The sequence below is a fragment of the Taeniopygia guttata genome, chromosome 2, assembly GCF_048771995.1.
Source record: "Taeniopygia guttata chromosome 2, bTaeGut7.mat, whole genome shotgun sequence".
Classification (NCBI taxonomy): Eukaryota; Metazoa; Chordata; class Aves; order Passeriformes; family Estrildidae; genus Taeniopygia; species Taeniopygia guttata.
In genome coordinates, this window is record NC_133026.1 from 77,829,935 (window position 1) to 77,856,683 (window position 26,749).

The 26,749-nt window shown below is 39.6% G+C and overlaps 1 protein-coding gene across 2 annotated transcripts in view; it reads left to right on the forward strand.

Moving 5' to 3' along the window:
- Positions 1 to 911: 911 nt before the first annotated feature.
- LOC100231437 (dynein axonemal heavy chain 5) overlaps positions 912 to 26,749 on the forward strand; it is a 140,559-nt gene continuing 114,721 nt past the window's right edge. The window contains exon 1 of one of the 2 annotated variants that reach the window (XM_072924293.1): positions 912 to 1,134. In XM_072924293.1, coding sequence (XP_072780394.1) covers positions 1,033 to 1,134 — 102 coding nt within the window. In that variant the 5' untranslated portion in view covers positions 912 to 1,032. Of the gene's footprint in view, positions 1,135 to 22,767; positions 23,177 to 26,749 lie in introns of those variants that run through there. The other variant, XM_072924294.1, reaches the window with a different exon arrangement.

A 26,749-nucleotide genomic window follows, 5' to 3' on the forward strand; every position in this document is an offset into this window, starting at 1 on the left:
CATCAAAAGAAACAGAAGAGAAACACATTCCAAAGTGAAATACCTGTCTCAAGTCTGGGCATTGGGTTTCTTACACTATTCTGTAAAGAATTTCAGGTTTTCTGCTCCTGAATTATCTGTGTTTTATTCCTAGTATTTAGTTTTCACATTCCTGAGGATGGGTTGCCATAGGTTGTGGGTGAACAAAAGCTGCTGATGCCTCAGTGTCAGGTTGTACATATTTAGTCTGTTCTTCATGTATATTTTATCTTAGGCATCTTTCAGTACTTTCCTGATGCATTGTAACCATTACCTATAGTGCAATTACCACCCTGATTTGTATCTATCTTTTGTCAGAAGGAGGAAGGTATTTTCTTGGGGATAGATTAATCTATGAACACCCTTACAATTTGATTGATGCATGAACCATCAGCATGTCTAACAGTGCCAGCAAGCTCTTTATTTTCACTGCTACCTTCTGGGAGTGAAGAGTGCAGGAAACCTGATAAGGACGAGTTCCTCTGGTCATTTAAGAGGGCAACCCTCACTGCGTTATCCAGTTAGTAGAAAGATGTGCACCTGTAGCATCCAGCTGTATTAAATTTCATTGCTCTTTTGTCAAGCAGTTAAAATAGCGGCATTTGGAGCTTTTAACTCTCCTGCCTCCCTCAGACATGCCAGGTGAGAGGGCTGCAGAAATGCAAACATCTGGGAGATGTTAAAGGTGAGATCATCTCGCTGTGTCTGCATTATTAATGCTGGACCCGATACAAGTTTTCAGCTTTTAGGGCGATAATAAGATGTGACACCCTGGGCAGCCGGAGGGTGTTTTCGCCGGGGGTTCCCGCTGGAGGGCGGCCGCTGGGAGCGGGGAATTCTGCGTCGCTGCAGGCTCTGGCGGCGGTCCCGCTGTGCGCGGATCTCCCAGCCACCCGCAGCCCGTTTCCATGGGAAGCGCGGCTGACTTGGGCTGGGCGGGGAAGTTCAAAAAGCGCCCACCGGACGGCGGGGGGTGGTGGCGGGAGCCCCTCGCCAAGGCAACCGCGCCGGGCGATGGAGGCGGCGGCGGGGCAGCCGCAGGTCCCGGCTGCTGCCCGCCCGGGGCCCCGGGCACAGCCCCCCGAGCCGGCGGAGCGCGGCGCGGACTCGCTGCAGGTGCGGGGCGCGGCGGGGCCGCCCGGGGCTGCGGGAACAGCGCGCAGGGAGAGGGAGGGAGGGAGCCCCGGGGCAGGCGGCCCGCGGGGTGGGGAAAGTCCCGCAGCCTGCGTGGAGCTATGGAGCTGCTGCGCCCCGAGCGGCGGTCACCGCTTCTCCCCCTGTTCTGCTGAGGGCTGCAGATAACCAGGCATAGTTTTGTCTCCTCCTCGAAGGTTTTTTTTATCTGTGATGAAATTCAAACTTTTACTGCTCATAAACAAACTACGCGTTGATGTATCTTGAAGGGGGCAGGTGTTTCCAATGGCAATTACTCGTCTTGTGGCAAGACTTCACGTACGAAAGCAGTAAAGCAGTGTGCTTTCGCGAGTGCCAGCGCCATAGGGTGCTCTTTAGTCCTCCAGTAAAAAGAGGAATCGTGCAAATTCCCGTTTCCTACATCAGCTCTTTCAGCTGTTCCTTTCAGCTCCACTCTGATAGTTACTTTATTACTAGCTTTGTTGAGTGGCAACATACATCAACATTATTTCAAGGATTAACACAGTTAATAAAACCTTTTCTTGTCAAATGTTTGTTTTCCTTTTGTTTTGGCTGAGTCCTTGATGTATCTACAAGCAGAGAAGTTTCAAGTATGGCCTTTCACTGTTGATGGGAGCTAACTTGATTGCCTTTTCCTGGAGAGGATGTGTGGTTCATAGATGCTAGGGATGGTTGGATTCCATATAGATTCCCATAATGCTAAATGTATGGAAAAGCAATACAAGTACCTCTTATTCTTAAATTTTGCAATAGTTACCAGGACATGTTCCAGATGCATTTGAACTGCTATTTCTGTACGGTTCCATACTTAAAAAGTAGTTGTGCTTATCTCTTACAAGAGTAACTTTTTTACCAGGAAGGTTGTCCTACCAAAACTTAAAATTTTCCAGCAAATGATGTGTTAATTTAATCTAGAGTATGTTAAACTTTCAGAAAAAATATATTATTTGGTTTACAAGAGGTAATTAAAATGTAATTAATTAGGTATTTGATATGTGAAGCTAGGGATAAAAACAAAGCCACACTCACTTATTATCATGCATTTGAATTTTAATGTATTATTCAGTTGAGTATTTGACTCCTACTTTTTTCCTTTAACTTTTGTGGCTATGAGATGATGTATATAGATTTTTTTTTTTATGTATAGTTGATTACATTTATCATTTTACACCTTCATGTGCTAGAAACTTTCTTTGGTGCAGCTTGGGAATGAAATCTTTATAAGTAAGCAATCTGTATCTTGCTTTATTTTCTCTTTTATAGAATGTGGCTTGATGATGTACCTTTTCAATAACCAAAAGTGTCCAAATGTAGCCTATGTTTTGCTGGGAATGGAGGAAGACAGAGATAAGAGAACTTATTCTACACTTGAGCAATTCACAGTTCAACCACTAAGGACAAAAAAAGTAGCTGTGTTACTTTTGTGTAGTGTAACTTGCCTTAATAGGAGTTTTTAATAAACAGACCATTATTATTGTTAACCTTTTAAATTCTGCCTTAAGTCTTGGGATGTCCAGGTGCAGTAGCCCTTGTGGAAAAGCAAATCCCTTTTCCACTGCCTCCCCACTGGATAGATATTGGATTTTTAAAATAATAATGGGAAGTATCTAACAAACATCTCTCAGGTATTGGCAGTTTTCCAGGGAAACAAAGTTAGGGCACTAATAATTGCTCAATACCAGAAGTGCAAACAGGGAAAAACATTTGATTTGTCAGTGAAAATATGTGAAAAGGTTTAAGACTGTGACAGCTGCTTGGCAATAACTTTACTGAAAGAAATAAAATGCTTTCCTTGCCAATAAAAGATACAACTTCAGCCTAATTCTATATGCCATGATTTTGGGATTATCCTGATGGAAAACAATTCTTCAATTTTATTAGAGTTTCTTTACTGAAACAATATATGGAAGAGGCTATGCTTTCAGCTTCTGCCAAAGGCAGGTTGTTACAGGTCGCTGAATTCATGTACACACACTGCAGCAGTTGTAATCCTGCAAGTCATTGCTAAGAAAAATCCTGCACTCAGCAACATATATCAAAATGAACAGGAGCTGGAAGCTACATGTTGTGTATTTTTCTGAGAACGCATGCAAAGTTGCAAGGAGAGATGGTTAAGGTGTGGGAACTGGAAATAAAAAGTGGATGAAAGGATGGAACTGCTTCTTTAATGCTCAATGAAGAGAAATTTTCTGATTTCTGGGCTTGCAATTTTTTAAGCAATGATTGGCCATATTTAATCAGATTCAAAAGGATCCACTTGCTTGCTGCTGGCAGAAACTACTGAATACTGATTCCGAATGTCGCAGCATGCGGCAAATTGCATGAAACAGGCTGTTACTGTAGTGTAAGATGGCTGAAGTAAGCTTAGCAAAGGCTGATGGCTAACCTGCTGGAAGATGGAAGAAGCTCTCTTTTGTTTTCATCACCAGTAGGATACTACCAGAAATTGCAGATTACACAGCAATGGAGAAAGGAATTGATGCAGTAGCATGAGAACTATGTGTAGAGTTAATTAATTGTCTAGCACGCCTTTCTAATCAAAAGAAAACAGAAGCCAAATGATGCTGTTCTGTTTGGAGTACAGGGCTGAATGAGCAATAAATCAATATATTTGCCAAATATATTTGGATAAAATGTGACATCATATGTTTAAAAGGGAGAGAAGGTTTTTTTTTTAGGCACAATCAGGCCGTGACTGGTTAAAAGAATGTAATGGGTCCTTACTGGTTTCAGTTTTCAGTAACCAGATAATATTTCAAACTGCTAAACAGACAGAAGGAACATTTCCAAGGAACTGTGACTGGTAATGAAAGAATATTTAATCATTACAATTAATAATCCAAAGATTTACAGAGAAGGAAGACCTCTGTCACTTAACCTAGATCAGACAATGTGTCATACTCCAAACACATCAAGAATGATGACACTTCAGGACAAATAACAATTATGTGCCACAGAAGCAGAAAGAGGTTTAATAGCCAGCAGCTAAAGGGCACTGTGTCCAGCCCCCTCCCCTCTGAATGTGCAGGGAGAGATGGTAAGCTGGGGACACAGCAATAGCACAGCTCTGGTTGCTCAGCAACAATTGCAGCTTTTTACTGTGAGTGTGTGTTAAGCAGGCACTAGCAGTCCTGCTTTTTCCAGAAACGCTTAATTTAGCATCAAGGGGCCAATTCCTCTCTGACATGGTTGGAAGACATAGGCTGCTCATGTATACCCCAAAAAGCCCAGGATAACTGTATAACTTTGTATTATTGCCACTTTAGTGGAATTGAATAGGTTTTGGCATTTGTTTATGTAATGTTGAATTTTGCAATCTATACTTCCTCTATTGCTAAAGTTACGTAAAGGGAAATGTTTGGTTATTGGAAAATAACTGGTTTTGCTTGTAGGTTTCTGAGTAGATATTTAAAATATCTGAAGGGAGTGTTGAAGTGGGGATCTGGGCTTGAACCACAGTGAAAGAGATAACACTGAACACCTTCTGCTCCTGTGCAGTGGAACTGCTAATGATGAAGCTAATGCTGCAGCTGGTCCAGTTTAACTGCACAACAGAAAGAGGCATAATACCAATATTCCCAAATTCCCAGTTTCTGGAAATAATAGCACACCTCCCATGTTGTCGTGTTCCTATGGTACCCAGTAGATTGCAGGGTGTCATGGTTTAACCCAGCTGGCAAGTAAGGCCATACAACAGTTCACCTACGTCTCTTCTTGCACTGGGATGGGGGAAGAGTATTAGACTAAAAGTGAAGAAACTTGTGGGTTGAGATAAAAAATGGTTTAATAAGGAAAATAAAGTCCTGCATGCAAGCAAAGCAGGTTAAGGAGTGGATTCACCACTTCCTATAGGCTCCATCACATGTAATGTGACTTGGGAAGGCAAACAACATTTCTCTGATTGTCCCCCCTTTCTCCTTCTCCCCCTGCTTTATATACTGAGGATGATGCCATGAAGCCTGGAATACCCCTTAAGTCAGTTGTTGTGGCTATGCTCCCTCACAGCTTCTGGTGCTCCCCAAGCCTTTTGTTGGTGGGATAAGAAAGCCTTGGTGCCGACTAAGCACTGCGCAGCAGTGACTGAAACATCCCTGAATTATCAACATTGCTTGCTGCACAAATTCAAAACATGGCCCCGCACCAGTAGCCAGAGAGAAATTTACCTCATCCAAACCCAGCACACAGAGTATTAGAAGAACTGGATTAAAAGTGAACAAAAAGGCTAAATGCAGAGAGTGGCACGTGACATTCCTTACATTGTCTAAGATTAAGGGCAGGCTGAGTTACAGAAGACTTCTTGGAGGCTATTGCAGGACAAAAAACCTCAACCCTCTTCACCTACTATTTTGAATACACTTTGTCCTCAAGTATCTATTCTATTTGTACTCAAATCAGGTGTCTTTCTGCTTAGTTAAGGAAACAGAAAGGAGATGCCCTCTCTGAGGATGTTTGAAGCATTCAGAACTCCTAGAAAAGCTGAAGACGCTGCTAAAGTATCATGACAAGAAAAAGAAATATTAGTATGTTGTATGAAAATATTAGAAACTTCAGATTCTTGGAGCAATAAATCCTTCATGTCGCTGATTTAGGAGCTCTGTCTTTCAATCTGTGCACCAAATCATATTTTCCTATTCAGTTCATGATTCCCATATTGTTGTTGTGACTAGCATCTATGAATGTAATTGTTGTTACAGCAGGTTGAAGAATGGTCTAAATTGCAAATTTTAGACTAACTTAAATTACTTCAATTATCAGAATGTAGAAGAAGCTGGGATTTTTTGACTGAAATATGGGACTCAAGCCTTTGTATTTTAGATAATAGTTTACAAAAGAAAATATACCAGGTTTTTCCACAGCATGGAACACATAGTGTTCCACAAACACAAAAAATTTAAAGAAAAATCAAATTTTTACTATGGAAAAGAAGTGTTTTGTTTAGCAGATAATGGAGGGTGGAGTATTCAAGCTCCAACTGCTAAGGGATTATGAGATCATAACTTGGGCTTGTGATCAGGTGCCAGAAGTTTGAGTCAGTAGTTTCCCCTGCTTTACCATTTTATTCCTAAAAATCTATATACCAAAAGCATTTTAAATGTCTAGCATGGAGAAAATAACATGCATTCTGCCTCTCATGAACTTCATTTGGCATGTTTTAAGATGCAAAAATGTAAAATGTGGAAATTGAGATTTCTCAAATCTATTTATAATGATCTTGAATTTAATAAAGAATTAAAACTTCCCTTCATCCTGCTCCGAGTTGTTTTCTTTTTTCAAAGTTTTTGACCTCTTCAAGAAGAATGCTTATTGTATGTGGTGAACTGTTTATTAATATAAATCCGGTCAAGAAGCACAGAACTCCTTTGTATGAAATAATTTCTTTTGGTTTTCTATGAAATGCTGTGTGTTTACAAATGATGTATAAATGAAAAGATCTTTCTGCAAGGATTTATTAGCAGGATTTTTTAGCTGATGGCATTCATTGGCTGTAAAGATGAAAGATTTCTTTTTTGAGGGAAATGTAAAAAACAGCAGAATGGTGGGGGAGAGAGTGACAGTGCTCTCCACCAGTGTGGCCAGGAAATGGGTGCCTGCTGAGCACTCTCTTAGACTGGCCTGTCTATGCCTCCAGTGCAACATGTGGCAGGGATAAAGATTAGGAATGAACACTAGGCACTCTCTTTTCCTTGCGACTTGTCCAAACTCCCTATTATGACTTTATTGGAGTATGCCAATCAAATGTAAATGTTGCTTACTACACCCATGTTATCCAGTAATAGTCATCAAGCATCTCTATGACCATTTTCCACTCTGTTATGTTTGTTTCTTCCTAATGTAATCTAAAATCATCAAAGACAAAAAGCGAAGAAAAGCAGAAGTGTGGAAGGGTGATCTTTTTGCCAGAGTGAATGTCTTCTTATATGCATGGCAACAGCACTTTAGGGGTTTGCAGATGCAGGCCACAGGGAATAACAACACAAGAGTATTAGCACCGGAACAGCAAAGGAGACAAAAAATCCTACCCACAGAGGCTCTGGAAAACAGCTTGGGTGCAAGACTACATGTTATTGAGGTGAAAGCACCTGAAAGTACCATGCCGTAAGAAGTTTTCAGGTTTGTTGGACTTTAAAAGCTGAAGTTCAAATCTACTAAAATACATGAAGGGATTGTAACAGTCTCAACAGAACAGTGAGCTTAGCCTTTACCTGTGGTGGGGTTATTTTATATCCCTCCCAGACAATATGAACAGGCCTGGGAATTCCTGCTAAAAGCTGAGAAGCAAAGTTTTCAAGAGTGTTGATTTAGCCACATGCAGACAATCCAGTAACTTTGGGGAAAAGCTTTTGGAACCTTACTTTGTTTTCTCAGGAGCACTGTTACAACAGTATTCAATTACAAGTAATTTTAAATCTTAAGAAAAATGTGAATAAAGGGGTTTGGATATTACCTTCCCCCTGCCCCAGCTTGCTATATTGCAGTCACGGGATCATGGTTGGGGAAAAAGGTACTGGAAGTACTAAGTGAAAGAGAAGTCTCAAGATAATGATTTGTTAGGGGAGAGCCTCCAGAGGTCCAGTAAAGGTAGTAATCTAAATCTTAGGTTCACCAATAAATAAAAAAAGTCACTTATTCTTGGAGCATAGAGAAGTGCCTTGTTAGAGGATGACTGGTTTCAGAAAGAATGAAAGAGTGAGAGGAGAAAAAAGAATTACAGTGTGGAAAAGAAAAGGAATCTATGGCTTTGTTTATTACCTTTTTATTTCTCCAGAGAAAAAGAACCAGTATGAAAGCCAACACTACTGCATTGGCTGGTGGGAAGCATTATGTTCTTCATGCCATTGCTGCTACTATTGAAAATAGCCAAGTGGAGTTTTTTTTTTTGTTATTAGTCAAAGAATTGGGTAGCATGAATTAAATATACTTAGTTGCTGCAGCTCTGTTTAATTAAATTTTTATTAAACTTAAATTTTAATGAAACAAGCAGGTAAAAGTTGCATTAAATGAAATCTTGTTTGGTTGTAAATAAGCCCAATAGACTGAAAAATGAGTAAGGCATTCTTAAAAGACTACTTGGAAGTAAATATTAATTTAAAATGTCATAATCTTACGAAATAAAAACACTTCCCCCATCACTTTCTACATTTTGAAAGCATGTGTGGAAGAATTTAATTTCTTTATTTCTACGTGTATTAGTAAATTAGAGGAGTGAGAGAAAACAAAGAAGGTATTTTACTTTCAATGCTCTCAAACTGAAGACTTCTTGGATGAGCTAGTAACATAGCTGGACAAATATCTCTTCCTGAGTTATTGTGGAAGAAGTGGCATGCAACTTCTATTTTTATCTAATGCATCGCGCTCTTTTCAAAGATGGTCCAGTAGGCACACCTCAAACTAAGACTGGTGGGAATGGTCCAAAGGACAGCTGGAGGTTTAAATAACTTCCAAGTGATTAGAAAAAACCAACAAGCTACTGAACTGTTTTAATTAATATATTGTGTATACCCAGGTGATAAAGTACAGTGGAAATTGTACTTTTTTATTAAAATCTGTAATGGCATAGATATGTAGTGCACAAGTTATTTACATCTTATTTGCTATATGGTCGAACTTTTAGGACTGGACTGTATCTTGAAGTTTTTCTCATCCTAAATGATTCTATCACTTAGTACTAGTACATCATGTCTCATCTGTGGGCTGGCTTCTCTCTGGAGCTTAAGAAGTGCTTTTCTCGTGACCTGTTGTCATGGTTTGACACTGGCACAATGCCAGTGCCCCCATGAAAATGCAATCTCTCAATTGAATGCTGTGAAATGCAATCGAGAACAGAGCAAAGCAGGCCCAAACCTAATAACAAGAAAAAAACTTTATTAAGCTACTACCACTATGCTACTATAAAAGAGAAAAAAAGAAGAAAGAAACACACACAATTCAAAATGAAAACCTTCCAAAGCATTCCTTCTCCCACCACCCAACTCTAACAAACCACAGTGAGACACAATCTGGGCCCCAATCAGGTTTCCACCCTCCAGATAATCAACACCCAGTCCATCTGCAGGGAGAGAGGAGCCTAGCCTCTCCTGTGCCACAGACCCCCCAAGAAACACAGCTGCCACATCCTGTACTTCCATGTCACCACATGGCACCGCCCGGAGAAAAAACGTTTGCCAATGGTGACCCTCTCCTTTCCATGCACAGTGCTCTCACCACCAATGCATGAATGGACAGACTGCTTTTTAGGATTTTTCCTTTCAAGGATGCCCTGCCAAGAGGGGAAAAAACAACAGTTCAGTTTTTCATTTTTGGGACCACAGTCCCCCCGCATTTTCCCCTGGGGCCGAGGATCCAAGAACAGAGATCTTCTTCTCTTCTTCCTTTGCGAAGACAGGGGGCACCACCACAAACCGCCTTAACTTTTCTCTGTTCGCTCCACTTCTATCTTTTCCCAGCTGAAGCATGGTCTCTTTGGCTCACCGGCATCCTTCTAAAATATAGTCTCTCTTGGAAGAGAAGATCAGTTCAGTTTGTGGCTACCAAGAAAAAGTCCAGCCAAAAGCCACTCCATCATCTCCTCCCACCTAGAATTTCTCCTTCCAACATCCCAGGTCCCAGGCTGTCTCTCTTCCTCTCTTTCAAACCGAGGAGGAGAAAAATTTCACAAAGCTTTCATTTTCTCAAGGAAGGGTTAAAAGTCCCGACTCCCAAAGATGGCTTGCTGCCCAGGCTCCAGCTCCCACAGTCCGGCTGGGCACCTTGCGGCCCCCCAGCTCTTCTCCTTCCCTGCTGTGAACTGCTGACAAAACCACCACTGTCTCTTTTTCTCTCTTGGGAGAGAGAGAGACTCTGGGGGGGAATGGAGACATTCCAGATTTCTCCGCTCTTCCATCTGCAGGCCACATGGCTTTTCCCCTCCCCCACCCAGGTCGTCGCTGGGCAGGGGAGAGCCTGCACTGTGCACTGACTGGAACCAAAGAGAGCGAGTTCTCCTGGGAATTCTGCTTTTAACCCCTCTGTGTTCTCAGAGTCGTGTCCACCTTCAATTGGTCAATGTCCAAATTGACCTCTTCCTTCTGGAAAAAATTCTTTTTTCCGTGTCAAACCACGACACCTGTAGGTCAAAGGAGTTACTCTGTGAGCTCAGTGCACCTGTCAATGGAGATTTAAAAAGCTGTAGAGCAGTTTAGTTCAGTTGTGTCTGAATAACTTTAAAAAACTGTACACGAGTGTGGTGAAAAAGCCTAAATTCAGCACAGCAATAGATTCTCCCAAATATTAATATTACTAAAAGGGGAAGAAAAGGTTCCATATCTGTTTGGTTGCTTCTCTGCGGATCCAGGTGTTCTTTTGGTGCTGGTAACTAAGGTTACGATAGTTCTGGGACATGGAACAACTTGCAGGGCCTGAATCAAAGGCCTTGTCTGATATCCATTGATAGCCAGATTAAAATGTGAGCTTTTAATTGGCAAATTTTATATTTGGCTATTCCATGGAAAGCAAATTATCTAAATGAACATTTTGTTTATAGTGCTAAGCTACCCAGAAACATCACAGGTATAACCAAGCTTTTAGTTATTGATTTACTTATGTGATATGCATAGCAGAAAAAAAAAAAAACAGGCATATGTCTTTAAGGCTTGTGCTGCTGAATCCCCTTCCAACTCAAGTAAATAAAGGGCAGTAGAACAGAAAATACAAACAACTACAAACATCACTACCTTCACTTAAAAGGATAACAAAACAGCTTGTAGAAAGTAGTTAATATCTGTAAAAGTATTGCTACCTTAAAAGTGATAAATGACGTAAATAATGAGTTTGCCCAGCCTCCCATGCTGATCTAGAAAAAGTACAAATAAATTTTTTGACCTTTATAGTGATAGAAGAAGTCGCATTTTGCACAAATTTCTATTTCATCATCTAATATGCCTAATATGGAAATGTTGTTAAAAACTTGTCTCCAGTAATCTTTTGTATTTTTTAGACTATGCATTTATCTCACGCTTAATGAAAAGGGGAAATTTTAACTAGTAGTGATTATGACCCCTTAAATTAGGATGATTACTAATTTCTGTATGTTAGCCAGTTGCTCACAAAGGTAGAAATAGGCTTCATGGTGGTAATGATTGGTTCAGAGACCATAATTGTGATGTGAATTTTGGTTTAGATGTATTATTTTCCCATTTGCTTACACTGAATTTTCATTTGCCATTCTTAAACATCATAGTTGCTCAGTCTTGGAAGATTCTGTAATTCTTTGTGCTCCTCCTTATTACCTTGAATAACATACTTTTGTCTGCAGATGTCACTCTTGTTGCTTTTCCTTTTTTCACTTGACTGCGCAGATGCCTGGAGCGCTCCACTTATACCTTAAAACTGTTGCTGTAAAATCTAACTATTCATTTTTTTCCTATCCTCTCCATTCCAACATTTAATCAAGTCTCTATCTTTGAAGGTTGTTGGAATCTGCAGGTATTGATGATTCTTAGATTGTATAAAGTCTCTGTCTTTCTGCCCCATTGCCAAAGAAGAAGCCATAATTCATCTGTGCTGTTTTCCAGGTTGTTTATTCTTGCTTATCTCTAACATGTTCTGCTGCCCTGCTGCAGGTCTGTCCTGCAGGGCAGCGTGTGGGGCTCTGCCCCCAGTGAGATGTTACAAACATTATATATCAGAAACTACGTGTGCTATATTTACAATAATGTGCCAATATCTATCACCTACGTTGAACAGCGTGTCCCCAGCCTAAACCAATAGAAAAATGCCAACACTACAGTGAAACATGAAGGGCATGAAGAAGTAGAAAAAGGACAAGACACACCCAATTTCCTCCATCTTGTCCCCTTTGAACCCCTAATCTAGAAACCTAAAATTTTACTTTTGTACCCGTGCCATACTTAATTATTACTCATATTAAACACTCAGAGCTTGTAATTCATCCTGTAAGATTGAAAACTCTTTTCCATGGATAGAGATCAGAGACAGTGTCTCTCGGGGCTCTGTACAGGGGGGTTCCTGACCCCTTGCCAGGGTCCCAGGCCCTCCAGGGCAGCCAGAGGGAAGCCCTGGATTCGCACATAAGGTCATTTCCCTTATGCTTTTCCTAAAAGCACTTGACAACTGATTTTTCTGAAAGCTTTATTTGCAAATTTGTATAATTTAGCTCAATCTTCTTTTCACTAATGGTTATTAACCTCTTTAGTGAATCTCAGCAGTTCATGATGAGTGTGTCTCTCTTTCACAAAACTCTTTTTGGGTTTTCCTTTGGAAATTAAATAATTTGAGCTGCCTCTTAATTATATGCTTTAATATAATGCCTGTTACTTTACCTGCCAAGGCTTCCTCATCAGGTGTTTCTCATTCAGCTAGCCCTGAAGGTGTGCATTTATTTTATTAGCCAGTGCCCAGTCCTCTGATATTGATGCAGAGTACATGTCACATTAAGAAGTTTTACTCTTTTGTCTGAGTTCCTTTGCAATTTTTGGGCATCTAGCCATCTGAGGCATTAATTTTCATTCATTTAGAAAAAAATGACAAGTTTTTTTTTTTTTTTTTTAGCTTATAAACTCATAATCTGGCCCCAATATATTGCCTCATTAATGGGAGAGTTCTGTGAAGAAAATACTGAATTCTGCAGCAAAAATATATACAAATTTAGTACTCTTCTATTGCTTTCTTATAGAATCATAGAATGGTTTGGATTGGAAGGGATCTTAAACAACATCTAGTTCCAACCTCCTTGCCATGGGCAGGGACACCATCCAGTAGACGAGGTTGCACAAAGCCCCATCCAGCCTGACCTTGAACACCTCCAGGGATGAGGCACCCACAGCTTCTCTGGGCAATCTGTTCTGTTGTCTCACCTTCCTCACAGTAAATATTTTCTTCCTAATGTCTAATATAAATCTAATGTCTTCCAGTTTGACTCTATTTCCCCTTGTTCTGTCACTACATGACAGAAGTCAAAGCCTCTCTTTGTCTTTCTTGTGAACTCCCTTCAGGTGCTGGAAGGCCACAGTTAAGTCACCCCAAAGCATTTTTTCTCTTCCGGGCTGACCAAACACAATTTTCTCAGCTTTTCACTGTAGGGCAGGTGCTCCATCCCTCTAATAATCTTGTTGGCCCTCCTCTGAACTCACTCCAACAGGTCCATGTCTCTCCTGGGCTGGTTGCAGCAGTGCAGGTGGGATCTCACCAGAGAAGAATAGGGAGACAGAATTCCCTCCCTCCCCTGTTGCCCACACTGCTTTGGATGCAGCCTGGGACACATTTGGCTTTCTGGGCTGCAAGAGCACATTGCTGGGTCATGTCCAGCCTTTTATCCAACAGCACTCCCAAGTCTTGCAATGCCATGTTTTTTTTTAAGACATTGTGGGAAATTTCCTATTATTGTGGTGCACCATGGCAGGGACCTCATTATCACCACTTTGTATTTCTTAACAGATATTATTCAGTCTGCTTTATCTTGCTTAATTACATCTTTGTCTAAGTTGTCAGGTTATAATTTATCTGGATTTTTTCCATGTCTTTGTTGTTCCAGCTCTTTGGAGGATACCTCCTGGCTTTTGCTCTATTTTTTAGCTATGCTGACTGGCTAATGCTTTTTCTCAAATTTTTCCATGGTAGAAGCTGTGCAATTGCACTCTTTTTTCAGTATGGTGTTCTTAAATAGTTTGTATGTTGTCTGCAAAGATTTAATTATTTTGGCGGTTATTTCTATTTTCTTACTTTTAGTGGTCCTCAGTTTGAAGATGCATTGGCTTTTCTAAAGCTTTTGTTAGTGCTGTTGTGATGACCCACCCTTAAGGGGAAGGAAGCCCCTAAGATTTGTAAATGCTCTTTAGTCAACAGGAACAAAAAAATGTAAGTGAGTCTGCAGACAATTAGAAAATTTTATTAGCAAATTACACACTTAGATGGAAATTGGTGTGCAAGTTGATGTTAATTAGCAAATTACACACTTAGATGGAAATTGGACCTACATTAACACCCAACAGGGGTTTGTATAAAAGAGTGTGGCAGAAAGGGCAGAAAAATTTAAAGAGGGAGAGATTAATTAAAGAAAAAAAATGAGAAAGTAAAGGAAAAGAAAGAGGAAAAGCAAGAGAAATTAAAGAGTGAGAGAATAATTAAAGAAAGAAAACAACAGAGAAAAAGAGAGAAAATGATCATCACAGATAAGAATTGATCTATCTGTGTTGGTCCACCAGTGAGACATCCAGAGTCCTGGGGGGGACACTGCCCAGGCTTGGGAAAGTACCTTTTTTATGGACAGGTTTCTCTCTTTCTATGTAAGTTAGTTATCATGTGCAGGCCATTCTGATAAGGCATTGGAGGGCTTTGGGGGTCATTGGTGTCTCATTCCCATGTTATAGTTCATGCCCACTCATTGCTGCACTTGTGCTGTACTGTGTTGTGGTTCTTTCTCGGGGAAAAGTGCTGCTCTATCTGCAGTCTGGCCTTCCTTCTCCAGCAAAGGAGAAGTTCTTTCTTATGATGTGTTAACATGTAAATGGACACCACTCAGGTTGCTATAAGGCCTGGGTGGAGTGTGGGGATGCATCACCACAATGCATCTTGTCACCAGTCAGGTTCTCTGGGCCTCTACAGCTGTGAAGTTGTTAAATTTTGTATTTTGTTTGAACGCTAATATTTTTAACCTGATATTGTGCCTTTTTAGGCACTGAGGCCTCATGTGTTTTTGAATTATGAACTTTCTATTATCAATGTCTAAAAAATTAGTATCAGCATTGCAATCTGAAATGGTATTTCCTAGGTGTATATGAATACAGCTGAAGTTACTTGCTGATTCTGTTCCCTGCCATGGGTGCCTCCCTTGTCACTGTCAGTATGTCACAGTCAATATTTCCAGGCTAATTAGTCAGACAGTAATATCATATGCTGTGTCTATCTTGTTTGTGACTGAAACTTTATGCTGTTGGGCTCTGGTTGCCTCGCTAACTTGTTTGAACAGTGAAATCTTTTAAACTAATGTTTAAAAGTGCACTTTTCCAAATTTCCTATGTAGTAAATACCTTGATGTATGGCACAAGGTACCAGTGGCTACCCTTCTTAATGCCAGTAGTTTCTAGTGCTATTGTTACAGCCACTTCTTAGTTTGATCCCCCAGCTTTGTTCCTGGGACTTTTCCTGCTTAGGTAAAATCAGTTATGTCCTTGTTTTAGTTTTCTGTTTTCTCCCACCTTGTTCAAAAGGACAACATTTTACTGTTCAGCCTTTTGCTATGGCTTGCAGTGTGACAGGTGGAACCCTCTGCTTTATCATGTCATTAGCTCCCTGTACTCCACACAAGTGAATATGTATTTTGAGAATAAATGACCTTTAGAGCCTGATAATATTTCTTCAGTCTAGGTTTAAAGCTTCCTCTCTAATACTTAAGAGTAAAATCCACAAAGTTTATCCAAATTGTTTCTTCCAAAACCATTCCTTTAATTTCAGGAGTGTTCTCATCTTCCAGTGAATCTGGGTGGGCCTTGTTTCTTTCCTGGTCTTCACTTGCATGCTGAGAATTTATCATTCTTTTAGTCTGCATTTCTAGGGATATTGAAGATCTGATTGGTTTGGCTAGGGATGTATGAAGATCCTGAGGTAGGGTATTTTTGCCTTTGATCCTTGTGCTGGCTAAGATGATGGGTACAATGTCCATATAATTTGAAACAGGAAAGAAAAGGTGTGAGATTTTGTAGTTCCTTAAAATGGAAAATTTATAACTTCCATGGTTACCTGAATGGCAATTTTCTGTCCACACATCCTGTTTGAAGGCTAATTATTTATCTGTCAATTATATAATTATGTGTTTTATCTTTAAATTTTATTTTCTTAGTGGTAGATCAAATAGGGAAGCATAGCCTGTGAAAATAAATGTTTTGCCTAAAGTAGAAAAGGGAATTAGACTAGGACTTCCTACATGGTAGGCTTATTCTTTAAGCAGTACTATCTTTCACATAAAATCCTTGTTGAATAGCAATGTAACATGATTAATGTCTTAGTCATATCTATTACTTCATCAAGCAAGTAAGAAGTGTAATTTTCAGCTATAACAGCTTTTCTTTTTCTCTCTTTTTTCCTTTTTTTTAATATCTTTGAGATGAAGATATTAGGTGGCTGACAAATTGTACACTTGTTAGATATTTTAAGACAAAAAACATTTTTTTTTTGAATGACAAGTGATCTGTGTGCCTACTAGTGCAGGAAATCACTAAATATATTAAATTTTTAATTTTTCTCAGCAGAGCAGTTAAAAATCCTTGCCTTCAAGGTATTAAAGCTTCAGTGTTATTTGACTTTGAAAGCAGCTCAAGGTAATGCCTACCTTTAGCTGTGGTTATTTGCATTGTAGCTGTATCAAGAGAATGCAGCAGAGTAGAATATCCTTTGCCTTAAGTTCCTCCAGTGAGATTCAGAGTAGATTTTAATCTGTGATTTGTCAGTGATCATGTCTGTAAAGAACATTTCAATTGCAAATTTTATATCGATTATTTTGTGAAAAAAAAAATGAAAGTCATGTACACTTTCAGCTTTTAACCACTAGATGGTAGCTAACTACTATCTCCTACTCCTACTATTGACCACTAAAAGAACCCTCGTTGCCAAAACTGTGCCATGTAACACTAACAATAAATGCCATAGAATCATAGAATATACTGAGTTGGAAGGGACCCATCAGGATAATCGAATACAACTCCTGGACCTACTCAGAACACCTCAGGAGTCACACCATGTGCCTGAGAACCTTGTCCAAATGCTTCTAGAACTCTGTCAGGCTGGTGCTGGGACCACTGCCCTGAGGGGTTTGTTGCAGTGTTTAGTCACCCTCTGGGTGAAAAACCTTTTCCTGATATCCAACCTAATCTTCCTCTTACTGAGCTTCAGGTGTTGGGAAGGATAGATAAATATGATTGTCTAGCAGAAGAACCACAATAGTACAGCCAGGATGAATATCATGTCCCCTACTGGCTGGACAATACCCTTACCTACAGAGGGGTCCAAAAGCCAAATGGACTGTTCCATCTCACCCCCCAGAATGTATGGTTCATCCCACACCTGTAACCCTCCCCTGAAACATCAAGTGTCTGTAACCCCATTGGCCCAAGTCTTGTTCCAGCCCACCTTGAAACCCCCCAATAAGGGGCCTCCGAGGGGCCAGACCCCCTCTTGGATCTTCCCCTCCCCTCTTGGAACTTCCTCCCTCCTCCTGGATTCCCCCCTCCTGGAGTCCCTGCTCTTCCCTTTGTCTCACCCCTCCCCCATCACCTCAGGCCCGGCCACGTGCTGTGCCTTGCAGCTCGAGGCAGGGCCTCTCTCCATCGCAAATAAACCTTCTCCTCCAAGAGCAATCAGCAGAGATCTCTCCTCTGTATCCACCCAAACCGTCCTGGAGCCCTCTAACGTCTTTACACTTCAGGCAATTCCCTTGGGTCCTGTCACTTGTCACCACAGAGAAGAGAGCAGTGTCTGCCACTCTTCCCATCACGCTGTGGGGATGGATCCCTGCAGAACCCCACTAGTGACTGATCTCCAATCTGATGTTACCCCATTTACTAATTTTGATACTGAAACATGAACAAAGTCTTTTGGCATTGAGAAATGAACTTTCATAATTCCTAAAATAGTAGAACTCATTATTTTAGTTTGAAAAGTGTTTCTCTGACACAGTTGATTGTGTGCTTCATAGTTTTTTACTCATCTGCACAGCAGTAATTTATCCCAGATCAGACTTAATACTTTGGTGGGTGCAGAGCAGAGCCAAGGTTAGCCAGAGACATATGACAGACTAAAATTATTCTTAGAATTTTCAGTTATAATACAAGATCCCCATTAATGTATAAATTAAATTATTAAAACGAATCCAACTTCACCATGGATCTTGCACACCTGAAGCATCTGGAGAGGAAATGTGCTCTTCAAATTACAGGTCTGATGGTGTATCACCAGTAAAATAAAGGTAAAAGAGGAGTTTTTTTTTTAAAGTTGGTTAAAATGTGCGAGAAAACTCTTTTTTTCCCAAATTATAAAATTGTTTCTATAGGTCAAATCTGGTACTGGGATAGAACAAGGAGTCTTTGTTAAGCTCTGCCTCAGCAAGAACTGTTCTGGTCAAAAATCTGAAAAAAATTGACCTGGATTATTTGACCCGTTTACATAGCCATTATATGCTATCCAGTCTAATGCTCTAGTGGATGTAAAGCAAATTCCTAAGGCAGTATTTTTATAGCAGTTTAAGCCAAAGTCAGCTAAACTATATTTAAGGCTGAGCTTTTTTTTTTTGTTGGTTTTTTTTTTTTTTGTTTCTTATAAGCCAAAGAAGAGGTAGAGATTATAAGAGTCTGGCATATAACTGTTGGCCAGAAAGTTGCTTCTCAGCCTTCTGGGTTGGTTGCATTAATGTTGTGCAGCTAAAGTGGCTCTGTTGGAAGTCTGGCTTTTGACCCGAGGACAGCAGTGACCTGATGATGGCAATTAAGCACTGTCTCAACCACTTAATTATTTTCCATTTTCTTTTATATAACTTAATGAGATGGAAGGTCACAGGAAGTTAAATTCCATAAACTTCAATGATCTTTGAATAACTCCAACCATTATCAGTGTATAATCTAGTGTTGCTATCGCGCTGCCGCAGTAGTGTGGAGGAAGGGATTTAGAAAGGCCTTGGGAATTGGAAACTGAGGAAAAGATACATTTAGGTATGAGGAAAAGATACATTTATGTATGCCCCATTGTTTCGGGAAAGTTTCGCTTCAGCATCTTTCTGTAAACCCCCTTCTCCCCACTCCTGAGCAGTTCCCATGGGTGGTTCTGATGAGCCCATGCTGGACACTGTCTCTATTGTTTAGACCTTATCTCTTAATTTTTGCTGTATAAAACTGTATCTGGGCAGTAGCCCAGGGTCTTTTGTCCCTGCAACCATTCAGGCAATACAATCTCTCTGGACCGCAAACAATTGACCTCTCTTCGTCTCTTTATCTCGACTCCTTGTGGCAACCAAGGTGCACCACCGCTCGGACCGTGCTAACCCAGCCGCTACCTGGTAAGCCCAGTGCAGTGGGACCGCGGCAAACCCCGGTCCCCTGAGGGGACAGCTAGCCGGAGGGGTCCCGGGGGGCCGGGGAGGGATGGGGGACAGTTGCAAGTGATCCCCGAAAGCCACAATCTAGTACTGTAAATGCAGGCTGCCCCAAAGGTTCTGAGGATATATTACAGCTGCAAGGAGAGTTTCTGTGTAAGGTAATGATTTGTGATTATTTGATATTAACACATATATGGGCTTCTTTCATGGGTTATATTATTCCTAGTCATGATTGACAGTCATTTTAATTCTAAAAATGTCACATTCCAAGTTACTTAAATGGCTGAGACTTCTAAAGTTCGAAGGCTATTTCTTTTTGGAAATGATAAATGAGCCGACAGAGATGCTCTGTTAGGCTTGCCATTTACAAACAAGGAAACTTGTTGAAGATGGGGAAGTTGAGAGAAGATTTATCTTCAGGGATCATGAGATTGTGGAGCTGAAAATCCTGAAAGAACCTTGGACTTTAGAACATCAGATTTTTGACTTCTTAAGGAAATCTTCTTGGTGGGAACCCATGAAGGACTTTCCTAGTAGGAAACAGGGCTGAAGAAAGCTTTGTGACCTGCAAGCATAACATCATTGGAACACACAGAGAGGCCATTCAATGTGCAGAATGAAGAGGAGACCTTGTAGGAGGCCAGCATGGATGAACACAGAGGGTATGAATACAAATATGCACGGTTCCTTAGAAGCTTGAGACGAAGCAGGATCAGGGCCACCCAGGAAGGATATAGGCACAATGTCTGAGTTCACAGAGATAGGGTTGAGAAGCTCAGCTGGTGTTCAAACTTGTGAGGAGGGCAAAGGGTAAATACAATATAGTTTTTAAATACATTGGCAGCAGAAGAAAATGTAGGCCCACTGCTCAGGGGAACAGGAGAAAAAGGAGCAAAGAACATGGGAAGGCTGAAGTTTTCAATGACTTTTTAAATCAGTTTTCCTGAGCGGGCTTTGCCCTCTAGCTCTTTTAGACCTTCAAGCCTCATTGCATAGTGAACAAAAATGAGGGATTATCTGTGGTAGCCAAAGGTAGTGTTAGGGAGTACTTAAGCCAATTGGTTGTATAGAAGTCCATGGGGGCAGATAAGATATACCTGAGGGTCCTGAGAGAGGAAACCAGTGTCATTTTGCGGCCCATCACTCTTCAAAAGGCCACGATGATCTGGGGAGGTTCCTGATAACTAGAAAAAGACAAATGTTATACCTGTCACAGAATCAATTGGATTGGAAAAGACCTTTGAGGTCATCAAGTCCGACCTATGACTGAACACCAACATGCCAACTAGATCATGGCACTGAGTAACACACCCAGTCTTTCTTAAACACCTCCAGGGACAGTGACTCCATCAGCTCCCTGGGCAGCCCATTCTAATGTCTAGTCACCCTTTCTGTGATGAAATTCTTCCTAATGTCCAACCTAAACCTCCGCTAGTGCAGCTTAAGACTGTGTCCTGTTGTCTACGAAGTGGAGAAAATGGAGGATCCTGGGAATAGCACACCAGTCAGCTGCTTCTGGTAAGGTTGTGAAGCAAACTGTTCTGGAAGCCATTTCATGGCACATGAAACACCACGAAGCTGATTATGAGCATACATCATAGATTTACCAGTGTCACATTCTTCATGAGCAGCTTGATTGCCCTCTGTGGTGAGATGGTAGGCTGTATAGACAAATGGGAAGCATCAGTGGTGGGCACTGAGAGAACTCTGCTTGTTTAGCCACAGGAAGAAAAGACTAAGGGGAGATCTTATTGCAGACTATAATTGTCTAATGAGAGGGTAGAGAGACAACAGAGCTAAACTCTTGATTAATGCTTTATTAAGGTTTGCGGTAATGAGAGCCAACATACGCAAACTGGAACGTGGCAGATTTCAGCTAGATGGGAACAGTCTTTATGCTGGATTGTCAGGTTATGATAGGCTCAGTTATGTAGCCCCAGAGGTTGCACAATTTCCACCCTTAGAGATATTAAGTCTGCAAACATCTCTGAACAATCCACTCTAATGGGACCTGCTCTGAGCAAAGGACTGGTCTAGATAACTTTTGGAAATTTAAAAAAATACTCATAATTTTGTGATTCTATAAGTTATTTGCTATGAATTAATAGCATTTTAGAAAAAAGATGCATGATTTTTAGCTGGTTTTTCAAGAGATATAAGTAAAGGTTTTTTTCTCCTCATTTTTTTAAAAAAAGAACTTTTATTGCTGCATGGCAAAGTTAAGCCTGTTGGGCTGAGCTTTTACTTTAGAAATCGCATACATCATGCAAATAAATATAGAACCACAGAATGGTTTTGGTTGGAAGGAACCTCAAAGATCAGCTGGTCCCAACCTCTCTGCCATGGGCAGGGACACTTTCCACTAGACCAGATTGTTCAAAGCCCCATCCAGCCAGCCTTGAACACATCCAGGACTGGGGCATCCACAGCTACCTTGGGCAACCTGTGCCAGTTCCTTACCACCCTCACAGTGAAGGGCCTGCTGTCCTGCAGCTTAAGGCCATTCCCTCTTGTCCTGTCACTACTATGCTGCTGTGAAAAGTCCCTCCAGCCTTCTTTCAGGCCCCTGTTAGGAAATGGTAGGTGCTGGAAGGACTCCCCAGTGCCTCCTCTTGTCCAGGCAGAACAGCTCTGGCCTTCTCAGCCTGTCTTCTCAAGAGAGCTGCTCCAGTCCTGTGATCAGCTTAGTGACTCTCCTCTGGACTCTTTCCAACAGAATGTAAATAATTAATTCCTCAGCGGTTTGAATATGTCTATAGGAATTAACTTTATATGTAATATTTAATAGCGTGTTTAATTTGAAACGGTAACACTGTAAAGGGTTCAGAGAAATCTGTGGATGTTTACTTTTTACCCTAAATGTAATTTTTCAGTCTTTCTCTTTGAAACATGTATGCACAACTGGATTTGACTACAGTAGGTGGGGAAAATTTAGATAATGCAGGGAAAATGGTTTTTACTTGTGATTTTTGTCAATGCTAAGGTTGTCAAGTGCTTTTAGACATTGCTCATATTGATATGAGTGGAAGCAGAAATATTTAGAGACATTTTAAGCCAGAAATAGCTGTAAAATGTCTGGTTTATTGTTACTAATACTGGATAATTAGATTGTTTTTCTTGGCATTTTCAAGAGGACATTGGATTATGTTCAGTCACTGAAGTGGAAAAAAATTAAATCTCTTTTAGGCAGAAAAAACCCTAACATTTCTTGCTGAAGAAAAATTTCTGTATTAAGCAACCATTGTACAACTGAAAAATAAGTATAACTGAACATACTTGTACAAAAGCATGAATAGAAAACTCAGTAATTTACCTGTAGGTAAAACATATTTAAAAGTTGCTTGACTGTTGCTGTATATTTAAACAGTCACCTGTGACAAGGAAACAAAGATGCCTGTTGACACAAGGATTGCTTCAGAAGGCTAAGCACAAATCAGGGAAGCAGTTGTAAATTCTGCAAATACTTATGGTGCCCTTGAATATGATGAATTGTAACCAACCGTGTTTGTATGTAAACAGTATCACTTTAACAACACTGTGGTTGGTAGCAGTAGCTTTCAAGGCTAATCTGTAGGCAGTAATTCTGGTGGCTAGAGACCTCTTGTTTCTGTGGTAGTGCAACTTAATTTTCTAGCAATTTGTATGCACACTAGAACTGAATTTTAAATACAGAGATAAGGTTAATAGGTGCTGGTTTTTTAATATCATTACTATATTTTCCAGAGTTATTTTGGCATTGCTACTGAAAGGAAAGAAACAAGTGCAAACAAAAGGTTGGGGGGAGTACAAAATGATGAATGTAGAAGCTTTCCCCATGGATTAGGGCTTGTTCCTGAAAAACAGTGCTTGATGCTTATATTGAATAGTACAATGTTTAGAGCCGGGAGAAAGCAACTTTGGAAACGAAGCATTGGCAGAGTGAAAAAGGTAAGGAAAACTGAATTTTGAACTATGTTTAGATTAATAAATATAGAATTTGAATAACATTGTGTACTGAGGGGGGAGGGCACAGAAAAAAGCATTTTAAAATAGGCATGAGTGGATGATGTTAGTTGCACAATTTGTTTTGAAAGGCAAATTTGCACTGGGAGGTGTTTATGCATTTGGCTAGTGCTGCTTGTATCTTGCCCAGATTGTTGCAATGGTCTGGTAATGCTATAATTTCACAAATGCTATATTAGTACACTAAAGAGTTTGATGCTAGATGTGGCAACAAAAAATGGGTTGACTTTGCCATGAAGGAAAATAGAAATGTAACTCCACTCTCCCCATACTTCTAAGATGGGAATAGAATTTTGAAGGCAATATTTAGCATTGAGAAACCACAATAGACTATATAAGTCATTAAGATACTTAGACTCATTTTAAAAGCTGGTTATCTAACCAAACTGTTCCTGAGTTAATGCAATGTGATGACATGTGCAGAGCTCTGATTTTTGAGGTTTAAGAGTTAGATAAGGGAACTGCCCTAATTCTTTAGGGTTTGTATTTTTTTGGAAAGAGGAAATAAAAACATTGAAACTTGAAAATTAAAAACTCGGGGTGCTTGAAAATATTTGAAATGGTGTGCAGTTTACTTTTGATGGGAAATTCATGAGCAAGGCTTATGTAACATAAAATACCTTAGCAAGTTAAAGGAGAGACAAAAGAATTCCATGCTGGTTAAATAAATTTTGGATAAGACAGTAAATTAACAATAAAACATTGTTACTTTTTGACTCTTTCACTATTGAACTTCCCTGTAAAGTCTTGCTCATCCTTAAGACTTTGATTTCAGCATGTTTGAATTCAGCATTGTGCAGTATTCTGACAACAAAATGTGTCATTTGCTGGATAAAGAGTGTTCAGAACAAGTTTTATCTTGTGTGCATATGCCTTGCATGCTAAACAACATTCTTGCTAACTCTATTCAGGGTATCTGCATCTGCAGCTATAGTCTGTAATGGAGAAGCTGGCAATAGTCAATAGCTGGTTTCTAAGCCTGTTGTTTCAAAAAATGAACCCCTTGCATCTCTGAGTTGTGCTCTTTTAGTACCTGCTGTTTAAATATATATACTTTTTAGCAGCTAGGAAGCATTTTGAAAATTTTAATTTAATCTCAAATTATTTCTTAACACTAATGGTGACATGCTTATGGGTTTAGGTATATGAAAGATAGATTTAGGAATATCTTCCTTTTCTTGCTTCAGGAGAAGATGTCTATTGAAATTAGTTTCCTGTGCCAAATTGTTGGTGTTTAGGATTAAGGAATTTTAAAGTTTTATGTAACATAAATCAAGCTACATGTTGTAACTGGACTAATCATCAGAAAAGGACTTTTCAGTTAATGAGTTTAGCTTTGGATCTTCATCTGCTGTGGGACTGTGTCATATGACCTCTCACACCTTCATAACCAAAAGTGGTTAAAGAAACCCAAACTAACTTGGCTGTGTTACCTGTGTTCTTTACATGAAAAACTGAGCTGAAGCTGTGCTATAAAAAACTTAGACAATCTTTCCAGATATCTAAGTGAGACAGTGTTTATCTCTTGTAAATACTACATCCTCCTACATCATGGGACATTAGGAACAGGCTTTGATGTATGACCTTGATCAGACTACTCAGGATTTGCATGTCGGTGTTATTGCATGTAACAGCAATTTCTCTTTTACCTAATAAATGATCCTGTGTGTGTTTTTCGGCATCCTTCCATCTTCAAATCTCAGTCTTTCAGTGTTCTATGAAATTCTGAATTACATAGAGCTGCCTATTATTGGGTAATATTTTTTGATATAGATTCTGTTTAGGCCTATGTACGTTTGTAGTGAATAATGCAGGATATAAAATTACAAAAACTCTTAGGCCATGACAACAATGCTGATTTGAAGTGAGATGTGAGGTTAGCTAAAGGGGAAAGGGAAGAATGAGAGGCAGAAAGCCCAGCATTTTCTTGTAATTAATTCTCTGAGATTCCTAATCCTAAGTAAAGAATATCTTTAAAATTCGCTCTTTTATCAGTATGCAAATAGAAGCTCAGAAGCTAGACTGGAAAACAGTTTCCAACATAGCCTCCTAGTGTTTTTAAGTACGTAAATTAGTGGCTTGCTTTTGAAAGTACTGAAGTTAAGTTTTCTCTACTTTTTAGTGTACAACTTAAAGAATTATGTTTTACACAGAAAAGTAGGGGAAACCTAACTTTTAACTTAAAAGTGAGGCAGAAGTTTCTTCTAATGACTGCAACAACTAATGTGTGAGTTTGTGATTGAGCAACATTTCATTTGGGAAGGAAGTTTCTGAAAATGATAACTTCTTAAATATAGAAGCATGACAGCTTGAATTGTATTGAGTGTTCTTGCATTGCATTTTAGCAACTCTCAGGAAAAAAAATGTGTGGAACTTGCATTAGTAGTAGAAATATCCAACATATCAAAACAAACACCTTCCAGTAGTGACGTGATAAATACAAGTTAAAGACTTAATCTTCATAAAAGTATAACTTTACCATTTAATAGTTTCCTGTTTCTCTAGGCATGGTTCATTAAGTAATTTAAGTTAATTAGACTTTTAAAGTTTTATGATAACTTAATGAATATTCTTGTTGCTGGACTTAGACAACAAATACTGCCCAGTGCTTTATGAATAGCTATGCACAGTAGTTTATATATGTGTCATAGGGCTTGAGACACAGCAATTAAAACAAGTTTTAAAAACCAGAAACAAATGTTGGGGCATGATTTCTTAGTTTGAGAAGAATGTGCTCATGATTTAAGCCTCTACAAACAGAAACTTGTAGAAGAAATGGAGGCTATGAACATGTCAAGAGCATCTGTATAGGTGGAGCTGATTACTTAAAAAACAGTGTAAGATGTAGTCTTGTTAGTAATATATCTAGAGCTCTATATTGGAAACACAAGCAGAGTACAAAGGTAATCTCTCTGTAGTTTAGATAAAACAAAAGGCTTCTTTCTGTATTAAATAGAAGCTAATTGGTAGAGTATTGGGTTGTATTTTTTTATTTTCTTAAAGATGCCCTATCAGTTGTGTTCAAATTACTGGAACAATAGTTTTGAGGATTCTATTTTTATCATCTAGTGTGAATGAAGCTGATTCAGAAAAAAATGGTTGCTTTTTGCATGTCTAACAAGGAGAAAAACTTATGCTTATGTTTAAAAACAAGTAGAAAAATCCAGTCCTGTGATGACACTTCACTTTCAGGAAACTGGAGACCATGTTAGGGTATGACAGGGGTAAAATAGCACAAAGTACATGTATGAATTAATCTGCTGCTGTGTTCTTCAGACATATCTCTGTAAAGAATAGGATTTGTATGTCTGTCTTTTATACAGAGAAATATTTCAAATGCATTCAGCATTTATGAAGGCATGGTGGTATTTACAAGTTTACCATGTATTTGAAAATTCCTTCAGAAAGTAGGAAAAATATTTACATAAGGGTATAAAGTATACTATGCAGTTCCTTTTGGCTCTGCAAAAGCTTGTGGATAAATCACTTATGCATACT